Raw genomic sequence first — 13,275 nt, forward strand, 5'->3', positions numbered from 1 at the left:
GCATAAGTAAAATAAAATTTAGAAACGCGACTAACTAACTACTGAAGAAAGCATCAAATATACTTGTCCTAAATCAACTGAAAACATTCATAATAAACTTGAAGCTGAGAAGTTTAGGATTGTGGGTCCGGTATTGGGACATCTATATGGTATATATAAATAAATGAATGGGAAACATTGCTGCTGAAGTACAGGTGAAAAGTTTAGGATTGTGGGTCCGGTATTGTGGGTCCGGACATCTATATATATATAAATGAATTTGAAACATTGCTGCTGAAGTATAGACAATAAACACTTGAAATAGGATGTTTGTTTGTAAATATAAAAATAATGCATTAGATAAACTATACATTTTTTATTGTAAAAATAAAAGTTTTTAGACTTTAGAAATTTTAGAATGACATCAGTGATTGCCACGATTGTCGCTATAAATTTTTTATTTAAAAGTTTTTAATTAAAAAAATTTTGAAAAAATGAAATACAATTTTTTTTATTATAAAAATAAAGCATTATAAAAATTATTATAAAAATGACATTAAAATGCCTATAGAGCGATATCATGAAGTACAGTTAGATAAGTGATGTTTATTCGAAAAATTTTTTGTTAAAGAAATTGAAATTAATATGAATATTAATTAAAATAATACAAAAAAGAATTTTTGTTATTATAGTTCACTACTTTTCGAAACCTCTGTGTTAAAGAAATATTTTATAAGATAAAATATATATTTTTTTCATTTTAAAAATAAAATTTTAAGGCTCTTTTCAATTATAAAAATATTAAATAAAAGATTTTATTTTTATTTGCAAAAATTATACTTTTTAGGCAGAAAAATACTTCTAGAATGAGATCAGCTGAGAGTCATAAACAGAGTTGGAGATAAGGTAATTATTTAAAAAATTTTAAATTAAAAAAATTAAACGAACCATTAATATTTAAATTGATAAATATGAAGTACTAATTTCACTTCTTCAAAATAATATCAAATTGCAGTGAAAGATATAATATATTAAAGGAGCTTCTCATATCGCAATCGCAATCGCAACATCACATCAATGGCACACAGCGATCGTGACGCATCGGATCGCATCGTCTCTACGCTGCGAGAGACAAAAATGTGCAGCGTTTATCTTTCTTCCCGCTTGTGTGCTGTGCTTGCTCGAGGCTGAAGTTTAGTTTGAAACAACGCGGCAATGGTTGGAAGTCGTTGACGGAGTAATACGAAGATCGATCTTGTGCTTCTTCTTGAATTGCATGAGTTTTTCTCTAAAAGGATTTTGAAGTTAAAAGAGTAAAATTAAAATGTCTGATTTGTATGTAATTATAAATACAATTAAAATCAACTTTGAAAATATTTGTAAATTGGAGCAATTCCGATAAATAAAAAACGAAAAGAAACGATAACAGACATAATACATGTAAAAATAAATACAAAAATATATATATACATATATATATAATACATGTTTATTTGTTATTGTAATCAATATAGTGAAATAACGTGTACGTCAACTTTGAAGCTAAACGTTCCAGTGTTGTTCGTGATAAGCACAATATCCGTTCGTTTCTAAATAGACGATTACTTAACTGTAAGGCGGCAAGATCGTGATTTTTGGCTCGTGGATCTCTGCTGCGCAGCCATAAGAAACGGAAGTGCACATTTAGGCGCAGGGGTAGTCGGTATTTCGTATCGTGCTATTCGAGTATTGCTATTGTGTGCCTCTTTGCCACTGTAGCATCGGCAGCCGAAGAAAGCGTTCAAACGATCAAGCGATCGAGCGATCCAGCGATCGGTGCAGTACATTTATCGAGCTTCAATTCACTAACGGTCAGTTGCTTGCTGGCACTCTATCCCAGCGGGTGTGTATTTGTATGTGCGAACGTAAAAGTCCTGTTCTAAGGAACTTTGTGTGCTAATGAAATTGATCCTTTGTGCTTTCAAATGAGATTGTTTTGAGCTTAGTTAATATATTATTGAATGAAATAAAGTGAAATAAATGCGTTGTCGGTAAATAAAAAATTTAAATAAAATAAAAACCAAACAAAAAATTAAAAAAAGAACTGCATTGCAATGTTATTTGTTAAATTGCAAAATATTCAGCAAATACGGAAAAATAATTAATTTACCGATTTTAAGGTTAACAGTATTCCTTTGATAAGCAACGAAACTACTGCATTTAAACATTTCTACTTTTATGTGTGTTCCACAACAATTTTTTTATTTAACATCACAAGGACGAGAAAGGATAAAGCGTGTTGTACCAATTGTACAAATACACAAATAACTTTAAAAAGTAAAGCAGATCAAAATGGATTTATCGAGGCGGTTGCGGTAAGGATACTTAAACAAATTCATTTTTAACATATAAATGCGTTCGTTAAGTGGTTCATCAAGTTGTTGGCAGTGGTGGATGATGGGTGTTGGGTGATGTGTGATGGGTGTTGAGTGTTGAGTACTGGGTACTGGGTATATATTGCTCGCCGGCGTGGTGGGTGTGCAACTCTTCAAACTTTAATTGAAATGTGTGAAATTGAATTTTTTTTCATTCATATCTGTGTGAAGGCAAATTAATGTATCAATTGGAAACTTTAATTTTAATTCGATATGTTTACAAATACTCCACAGATTCGAGGCGTGGATGCAATTATCCTGCCAGAATGAGCATGTTGTACTCGTTTATTTGCGTTGTGAATTGTATTGACTGCAATTATTCGTATTTTACAAAAGATAAAAAATCTCAATCATTTAAGTTTCAAGTAAATACATTTGTTAACTTTTGTTAATAATAGTGTTAGTGCAAAGTAAAAATTTTTATTTTATATTTATGCAAAGATTAAGAAATATAAAAGGCACTAAAAGTCATTAAACGTTATTAGAAAAAATATAATTTTTATATAAAATTTTATATTCATTTTTGAATATTTTAAATAAAAAAATTTAGGAATAACAGACATTGTCCTTTAAAATAACTGCATTTTAAAACTTAAAAATAATTTAATGTTTTTTATTATTTACTTCTGCTTCTGCTTATATATAATAAAAAAGAATTTAATAAAAAATTTAAATATCATTTATGTCTTCATTCCTATGTTAATGAAAAAGAAACAAATACTTTCATCAAAATCAACATATATAATAATTAAAAAAAATAATAAAATGAAGTATTTATGTAAAAAACTCCCAAAATTAAATTGTGATATATTACAAAATTTTAAAAAAAATTAATAAAAAATTAACAAACGTAAAAATAAAAAAAACATTAATAACATAAGTTAATAGTATAAAAAAAATTCAAAAGATAATTCCGACAATGAAATACTAGTTATAAAATAATAAATAATAATAAATGATAACAACAAATGATAATAATAAATGCTAATAATAAATAATAATAATGATAGTAAATAATAATAACAATAAAAAATTCATACGACTTAATAACAATGTAAAGTATTAATAAAAATTAAGAAAAAATAATAATAATAAATTATATATAATAAATGATAATAATAAATAATAATAATGATACTAAATAATAATAACAGTAAAAAATTAATAAAACTAATAACAAAGAAATATACTAAAAAAAATTAAGAAATATCAACAATAAAAAATACTAGCAAATAGTGATAAAAAATGATAATAAATAAAAATAATAAATAATAATAATAAATAATAATAATGATAAATAGTAATAATAAAAAAATAGTAATACTAATAATAATATAATATATATTTTATAGTGTTCTATAAATTAATATATATAATCATAATATATTTATATTGCAATATTTTTTTATATGAATAAAAAAGAATAAATAATATTAAATAATGATAATAAAAATAATAATGATAAAAAAAATAATAACAGTAAAAATAAAACTATAACAATACAAAGTAATAATAATGTAAAAAAAAATTTTTTAATAAAAATTAATAAGTTATAACAACAAATAATAATATTATTTACTTAAAGAAGCAAAAAAAAACAATAAAATAAAAAGGTAAGGGTAATGGTATTAATATATAGATATAATAAATAATAATAAAAAATAATTAATTTAAACAAAAACTAATAAATATAAGCAATATAAACTACTTTAAAAAAACAAATAAAAATAAAATTAAAGTATAAGAATAATGATATTACTATATAAATATATTAAAAAATAATATAAAAATAATAAATTATATAAAAAACTTTTAATACAATAACAAAATTAAAAATTAATTTAATAAAACAAATAATGATATTATTGATATAATGATAAAAATAATGATATTAATATATACAATATAAAGGTAATAAGAAGGATTAACGCTTCTGGTAAATTAGGGTATTTAGATCACAATAAATTATTTTAATTCAATACACTCTAATCGAATAATAATAATAGTTGGAGTTTTTAATTATTAAGTATCAATAAAAAAGTTTAATTATAAAAAAATAAACATAACTAAAAAAACTTTAAATAAATTGTTAAACTAATAACTAAAAACTTTAAAAATAAGGAATAATTCTAAAATTATTAATATAATATATTTTTATATTAATAATTTTTTATATTTAATAACAATAATAATATTGAGTGGAGTTTTTAATTATTAAATATCAATAATAAAGTAAATTATTAAAATAAACGTAACTAAAAAAATATAAAGAAACTGTTAAAATAAAAACTAAAATATTAGAAAAAAAGTAATTATTATAATAAAATAATATATATTTTATAAATATTAATATTTTTTTATATTTAATAACAATATCCGTATCACAGAAACTACTTTTCTATTATTTAATTTTTAAGAGTTAAAAATTTGTAATTAAACTATCTAATAGTATAATGTATAATATTAATATATAAATATATATATAATATATATAAATATGTTTACATTATATAAATATACATAATATAAGTAAAATATAAATGATATTAAAAAATTATAAATATAAAATATAAGTATGAAATATAAATAGAAAATTTAAATATAAAATAAGAAAATAAAAATTATATTAAAATAATATAAAGAAATAATTATAATAAAATAATATGTATTTTATAAATAAATATGAAATATAATGGAAATCAATAATACTCTATTAACTTAAATATAATTTTCATATTTTAAAATTTCATTGAAATTTAATAATAAAAATACTTTCAAGCAATAATATTAGCGTTAAAAAAATGCAAAAATACAAAATATATATATATCAAAAAGTGCTCGAACAGTAATCAATTTTTATGAACAATAAAAATTATGTTAATAAAAATAACAGCAATATTTATGATAATTAAAAACAAAAATTAAAACAAAAAAAATATATGGAAAAATAAAAATATTAATTTAGTTGTGTTTATCGATTATTTTATTAATATGACCTAATAATAATGAAAACAATAATAAGAAACAATATAAAAATAAAAATATTTTTAAAAATATTGCAAACAATTGACAAATTAATATAACAAAATTTCTTGAATATTTTTTTTATATTACAATTTCAAACTAATTATGACTTAATACGTTTATCTATTATTATAATTTCATAATTGCAAATATAATATTATTAGCTACGCTTCACAACTTCTAAAATATTCCAAAGAGGGTGCACCCATCTAATGTTTATCCAGTAGCCATTTGTCGAGTTATACAAGCCACAAAATAATGTTAACTGAGTTTAGTTCCCCTTTTGGAATTTTTTAACACTGTTTTGTATATTTATAATAATTGATCAATTTATCACAAATACCAAACAACTTACCCTACCAAACTTTTCGCCTATGTTGAAGATATTTGAGCCAGTGCACTTGAGCACTTTTACTCTTTATTAACTCGAGGTATCTTCAAAACTCCTCTTTACGCCTTGTTTGGATTAATGTTTATCACTTCATCATCACTAAGTAAATTAAATTATCACTAAGTAAAAATTGACCTTAGATCTGCATACCTCCCCGAGGAGCCTGTAACCATTCTGGGATTCGATAACGCGGCGTTGGTAAGTCTGTCAGTTTTCGCAAATAATTTCTCTATCCTTTATCTTTACTCTATCCTTTATGTATTTTTTTATCGGATCTTCGTATTCAATTCTATTTTATGTGTCAATTCATTACTATCAACAAATCACTAACCATATTAAAACCTTCTAGATATTATTGTACATGTGTCAGTTCATGACTATTACTAATCGACTAATCATTAATCCAAGTAAGGTTTTCTGACTATTATCCCATATATTATTTTACAGTTGTCAGTTCATCACTATCACTATCAGCGAATTATTAACTAAAGTAATTTATATTTATCAACTAATCACTAATTCAAGTAAAGTTTTCTGGCTTTTATCGTATATATACAAATTCATTGCTATCAGTAAGCTCCTAACTCTATAAATTCTTATGTCTTCTAATCTTAGTTAACTCTTCTAAATATTATCCTATATGTTCTAATTTGTTATTATCAGCAAATCACTAATTCAAATAAGTTTTTCTGGCTATTATTTTATATATGTCAATTCTTCAGCAAACCACTAACCCTAGTAAACTCTTCTGAATATTATTCTTTTGCGCTTATTTATCACTATCAGCAAACCTCTAAGGGTTTACTATTAAGAAGACTTCCCCTTAGTAGAGTCTTTTAGGTATTATTATATGTGTTAATTCAGCACTTTTAGCTAATCACTAAAATCTTAGTCAATACTTCTTCTGGCTTTAATTCCTATTATTCCACATCCAATGGCTATTATATGGGCATTAGCCAAATCATCACTTTCAGGAATTTAATAACCCCAGTAATTTATCTTTATCCGTAAAGCATTAATCCCAATAAACTTCTCTGGTTGCTGTCCTAATAGAAGTAGAAGTAGATTATACTTCACAGGATTTTTTTGTGTAGTGGGTCTTTTTTTATTTTGAATGCTATCCTATATATGGTATGCCAATATTTTGCTTGACATTGAGCTGGTCTAGACCATAAATATTATTTTATTGTTAATGACTCTCAAATGTTTACTTTGAAATTGCTTTCATTCATGGCTTATTTAATAAGTATATGTTATATATAATATAAGTTTCTAAAAAAATTTCAATATAGTGAATGTAATTAAAATTGCTAACTCCACTTAAATCTGCGAGTATTTAATTTTATTGTTACTAATTCAAGCTAACATAAAATGCTATTTTCAAACATTAGAAGGAAAAATATTGCATTTTTAATAGCAAGTCAAGTTGTTTGAAATGATTGCTCTAATTTTGAGAAGTTCAGTAATTATAAGATTAATAGAACTGATAGTCACTTAACGTATATATGTAGTTTATTAAAAATAGTATATTAATTAAAATAATTACATGCATAAAAATGAATATAGAATATGATAGAATCATTAAATTATAATTTGCTACTTCCATATGCGAGTTGTGCCAACAAAAATTGACATTTGCACCCTATTTGAAATCATTGCCAGTAATTATGATACTCGTGTAGTGTAATATTTGCAAAGCTCTCGATTAGTGATTCTCGATTGTTTAGGGTGTGGTCATCCAATAACGGTCATAAACGTACTGAAATAAATATTGAATCACTTGCAATAATGTTTAAAAATTGCTTGTACTTGTGTAAAATCCTCAAGAGCTTTTTGGAGATATGTACGAGTGTTCGGGTATTTAAATCAAGGCAATATCCGCCCGCACGCACACCTCATGCTGAGGATCAATACAATAAAATGCTGGAGATCATTAAAATTAACACGCGTTTCACATACATAGAAGTCGCGCAATACTATTGCTCTCTGTTTATACAAATGTATTGCATATTTGTTAGTTCGCACTATGTACTCATATATTCTGATCAAAATGAAATTGATTTTGCCTTCACATTATTTACCTCAACCCAAAAATCAAAGCAATCAAACTGTTTGCTAGTTCGGTTGAATTATAAATATTTATTTTAGCCAAAATTAAACCACAGTACACACTCAATGTTCAATGAGCTTCACATACCAACCAACCAACATGGGAATGCACAGTTGCTTTCGCACTTGGATGAAACACTTAATTCCACAGCCACTTGACTAAGTGAATTGAATCAGTAGATGCGTTTATGCGTCTGTGCGTTTATACGTCTGTGCGTTTATGCGTCTGTGCGTGCCAGAATGGAAACGTGCAAAATTTGAAATGGCAAACAAATTCCCGCGCCTATAGAATCAGTATTTCAGAATTTTTTTTTACCTGTGCGTTTGAGGCCGGCTACGTCACACCGTGGCAGCTTCAAGAGTTCAAAGTTTGCTCATTGACAGCAACGTAACCAATGACGACATTGACATGGCCCACATGCAAATAGAATTCAAAGAAACAATTAATTATGTTATAACTAAACAACGTTTTTCGAATTTATCTAAATTTTCTCGATTCTGTCAGCAAATTATCGCTTCAATTCTTGCCTCTTGACTCAAACGCCACCACAGCAAATTTTGTTATATTTTTTTATTTTTTTTGCTTTTGGGTTTCGTTTGGTCATAAAATTGTACTTTTATGTTTCATGTTGAGGCTTTCCGTGCCACACAAAAAGCACAAAAAGTACAGAAATTGTTCGAAAACGACAAAAGTACGCATACGACAGACACACATTCTATCAATTTCATCTTGAAGTTAGTTTTTTGCAAGTTCTGCACACTGAGTCAGTACTTGAAATATATTTTATCTTCTTCATATGAATTCAAAGTAATATTCATTTGCTGTTGTTTTTTCCTCTCGACATGGCTTTTGGAAGTACTGCCTTGGAAGACGAATGTGGCCAACATATGTTACCGAAAATACGCACGTAGAACACAGGCGAGTTGAAAGCTGATTTCATCTTGCCAAGTTAATTAAATGGACTGAGATACTTCAGCCGGTGTCTACGCATGCGGCAGCCTCTTGGCCGTGTCTTCATTATTTATTTTATTTTGTCTGTTTTCTCAAAAGGAAATAATGTCATAAATCTTGTTAATTAGATGATGTACCTTTCGTTGTTGAGCATGTTTTCTGACTGGGTCAAAGGGTTAAATTTAATGTCTTCATTTCATATAAAAAGTTTTATTTCATGTATTTTTGATTCAACGTAAGACAGACTTGCTGTTATTTTAGAAACTTCTTAGTATTCTTAGTATTTAGAAACTTCTTACTATAACTAAATACATAGTAGAAAGAAGTCTATTAAAAGACAATAAAAAAAATTAAATTAAAAAAAATAGATTTTTAAAAAAGAAACAAAAATTTGATTTAACTGAACTGTAAAGGAACTAAATTAACTCCAATAACAGAACCTCCTATGTCTTTTTTATTAATGGATTTTATTTACTTTTTCCTTATTTGTTGGCGAACATAATGTTTAGTAATTGCAAAGTAAAGCATACTATATAATGTTATATATTATTAATATTATTATATATTTTTATATAATGTATAATATAATATCATCACTTGATGTATAATAACATCAAGTATATATACCTATAGTATAGATATGATGCGGAAGTTTGGATGCATACCATTAGCAAATAAACAAAATGGCAAGAAGCCAAGAAGAAACAGAAACCTTTGCGAAGTAATACGAAAGTCGTCCCAATAAGGTCTCACTAATAAAGAGGTATGGTATTTTAGTCGGGAAGAGTCTGGCACAACTGCATCATGTTGATGGTACTGACGGTCATCATGACTGATGGATCTCACATGCCTAACCGCACAAAAAAATCGTGTTGATAAACTATCGGTATATATGTAAATTGTCAGAATGGATGGAGAGCTGTAGCAACATATGACTAATTATGACAAGGAAGGAATCTAAGAAAATGAGCATTGTTTACAGTACTTGTATAGCGATCGGACTAAACAATGACTTCTCATAATCCCCAAGTAGAGCACGCCTGTAAAACACTACCTTTAGCTGTTCCATTTGAAAACCTGGCTAATGCAACTATAGAATGTAACTACAAAATTTAAGCTGATTGAACTTTATATGATATAACGTCGTTTTTGCAGTTTTAGTCTGTGTGGAGCAATATGGATATAACATATTTATAGTTAATTTCATTCTTCCTTTTCAATTTTCTGTACATATTTCTCTCTCTCCATCTTAAAGTACTTGTTCCGCAGCATTTCATTAACCGATAATTTTTTCGACACGATTAATAATTTTCTCTAAAATTAATTCACATAAAATTGTGAAATTATGTTTTTTAAATTTTGTATATAATTTATAATCACTATAATTAAGCCATATGTTAAACAAATATTGTTTAAGATTTTTGTTTAAAAATTTTTAAATTCATTCAAATAATAAAGATTAGTAAATATTTAGTTAATTTAGCATTTATGGATTGCTATAAATTTTGTCATCTATGGAATATAATATAGATTAATATATGCTTTGTTAGCACATATAGTATATGTTATAAATAGAAACTTACTTTATCCGAGTAAGATTAAAATTATATTCAATTGATACTGGATGGGTTTTAGACCAGAATATTTAAAAATATATAAGGTTTTGTTATCAATAAAAAGTTTTAAGAGACACGAGTACATTTAATATAATTTATATAATTCTTTTTGTTTTAAATAAAAATAAATCATTTAATTATTAAAAATTTAAATTATAAAATTTAATATAGCATATAATAGGAACTATTATAAATTGATGAAATTTTATAAATATATATAAATAGTATATGGTATACATATATGCCAAAATCTCTGGCAGACGATTGTATTAGTTATCGCTATAAGTTCTAAGCTTATAGTAAATATGACTATATTAGTCACTTCCAAAGTTCTAATCTTATAGTTATTTTCTCGTAAATATAAAATTGCAATATGAATGATAAATAATAAACATCTGACGACTATATCTTTTATCGCCATAAGTTCCAAGCTTATAGTAAATTTGAAATTGTGAATTCAACATATATAAATATCTGAATTAAAAACTAACTTACTAATTAATTATGTGTTTTCATTGAATTTAATTGCAAATTTTTATACAAATCACAATATTTTATAAGTCTGCTTTTTTATATAAATCTTAATTATTTATATTATAAATAAATGTATTCTTTACTTGAAATTTTTGGCGAACTTTTTGATATCGAAACAGTTTTTTAGTTTCTATACATACATATATACCCATATATATATAATTATCGGCAGACGGCTAAACTGCAATAGCTGTAAGCTTTATATATATAATATAAGTGTTATTAATTTCTATGTAATACAACATATTTAAAATGAAGTAAAAATAAAGCTAATAATACTACTACTAAGTATATATATAATTTATATAGTTATTTCATAAATAGAAATTGCCAAAGCTTTGATGTTTTTTGACTTTTTTATTAGAGTAGGATGTTGTTAGAAAAAATATACATATAGGAAATAACTATATAAATAAATATTCGTATATATGTTCAATTTAGGAATACTATTTTCCTTTTAAAAAAATTTGCAAAAAACTTTTAAGTAACGAATATATTACTAACAAATTGTGAACTGAATAAATAATTAATTAATTATGACTATAAATATATTAATATTAGACTATTAGCGTGAGTGCACTTTGTCATATAAAATTGATATGAAAATTAATTCTTATGTTTGTGAAAACGAGTTTTAAGCTATAAATTTTTTATATCCCCAACTTATCCTTTCTTATTAGAGTAGAGCATGTTTTTTGACATTGTGATGATCTATAATCAATTATATGCACATTATAATACACAAAAGATGTAATGCTGTGCGTTATATTCACATGACCAAACATTAAGGGAAGAGACCAACATAAGACAGTCTAAGAAACCGCAGAGCTGATCTTGTAAGACACACGGCTCACTGGTTCACTGGCTTAAAAACAAGATATGTGGTGCTGTGGTTAAGCAGACCTGCATTTTTATATCTGAAGTATTTTCATATTCTTGACTGAAGTTATGTAGCATTAAGTGCTACAGTACAGTATGTATATCACTATTACGCATATACAAGCAACCATACATACGATAAGAAGTATAAAAGTGTAGCAAATACAAGATTTTACGTTGTAATAAAACAATTAAAACAGTAGCAAAATCATATCTTGGCTAACTTTTATTTTGTATCTGGCGAGTGAAAAGTTGTAAGTTCATGAGTAAGTTTTGCATACTTCACTTAGTCGACTTGCTGGAGAATTTTACTACTACGGCAAAATAGAGAATTCTAAGTGCTCATAAAAAAAACAAGTATGAGAAATTAAAAATATGAAAATATGTAAATTGTTTTAAATTATAATATCATAATAAAAATAATGAAATGAATGAAATGAATGATAGCTGGCTGCTCTGTTCTTTGAACTCTAAATTCATGATAAATGCTCGTATTTTATGTAGCAGATAAATTTCGAATATCTCAATTGAATTGAGTGTGAGAAGTGTTTATGAAGATAACTTTTATATAAACAAATCTAATTTATGTACGCTAGCATATGTATTGACCCATGGTTTCTTGAAAGTTTGTCTGTGCGTGCGAGTGTGTGGTGTGAATGATTAAAAAAATTTTCAAGTTAACTAAGAATTTTCGGTAGAAAGAAATATTGCATAATATTCAGTAAAATCTAAATAAACATTATTTTCCAATAAATTTGGGAATTTTTTTCTTAGCTTAAATATAACAAATGGTGAAATATACTTTAAAAATGTACGAAATCTCTGCAGGCAATGCGGAAATTGCTAATACAAAATTTTTAAATTTTTATCTTAACATTATTTTCATTTTATTTATATATAGAAATTCATTCTTTAATTATAAAAAAAAAAAATAAAATTATAAATTTGCTAATTCATCCCAAAAACAAAAAAAAAAAATAATAGTGTAATTATTTTTAAATTTATCTCTGAGTCACAAATGGACAATAAAAAAAATATATTTTAAAATTTTATTTTATCTGATCTGTTAATTACTTGAGAAGCTAATCTTCAAGTATAAATTGAATTAGTTAGTGAGTTAGTTGTCTTCAGATTTAGTAGACGTTAATTACTGCATGGATTGATTTATCATATTCTAAGGAGTGTAAGTAGTTAATATTCCTTAAAAACAACATTCTATGAGAAGCAGATATCTAAATGAGAGAGTTGATATTTAATTGGGATTGAGCTATAAATTTGAAAGTTCTTAATTAGAGACAATGAATTGCTATATAACTAATCACTATGAAAGTCATATTATAATAAATAAAAACAACTATGTTTTCCTATATAATTCTG

At 25.3% G+C, this 13,275-nt stretch overlaps 1 protein-coding gene across 6 annotated transcripts in view; it reads left to right on the top strand.

Moving 5' to 3' along the window:
- Nucleotides 1–2,088: 2,088 nt before the first annotated feature.
- Nucleotides 2,089–13,275, top strand: part of LOC119673913 (papilin-like) — a 49,317-nt gene continuing 38,130 nt past the window's right edge. For all 6 annotated transcript variants that reach the window (XM_038085025.1, XM_038085020.1, XM_038085022.1 and 3 more), the window contains exon 1: nt 2,089–2,333. In XM_038085025.1, coding sequence (XP_037940953.1) covers nt 2,311–2,333 — 23 coding nt within the window. In that variant the 5' untranslated portion in view covers nt 2,089–2,310. The remainder of the gene's footprint in view (nt 2,334–13,275) is intronic.

This window comes from Teleopsis dalmanni, chromosome 2 (genome assembly GCF_002237135.1).
Source record: "Teleopsis dalmanni isolate 2A chromosome 2, ASM223713v2, whole genome shotgun sequence".
Taxonomy (NCBI): Eukaryota; Metazoa; Arthropoda; class Insecta; order Diptera; family Diopsidae; genus Teleopsis; species Teleopsis dalmanni.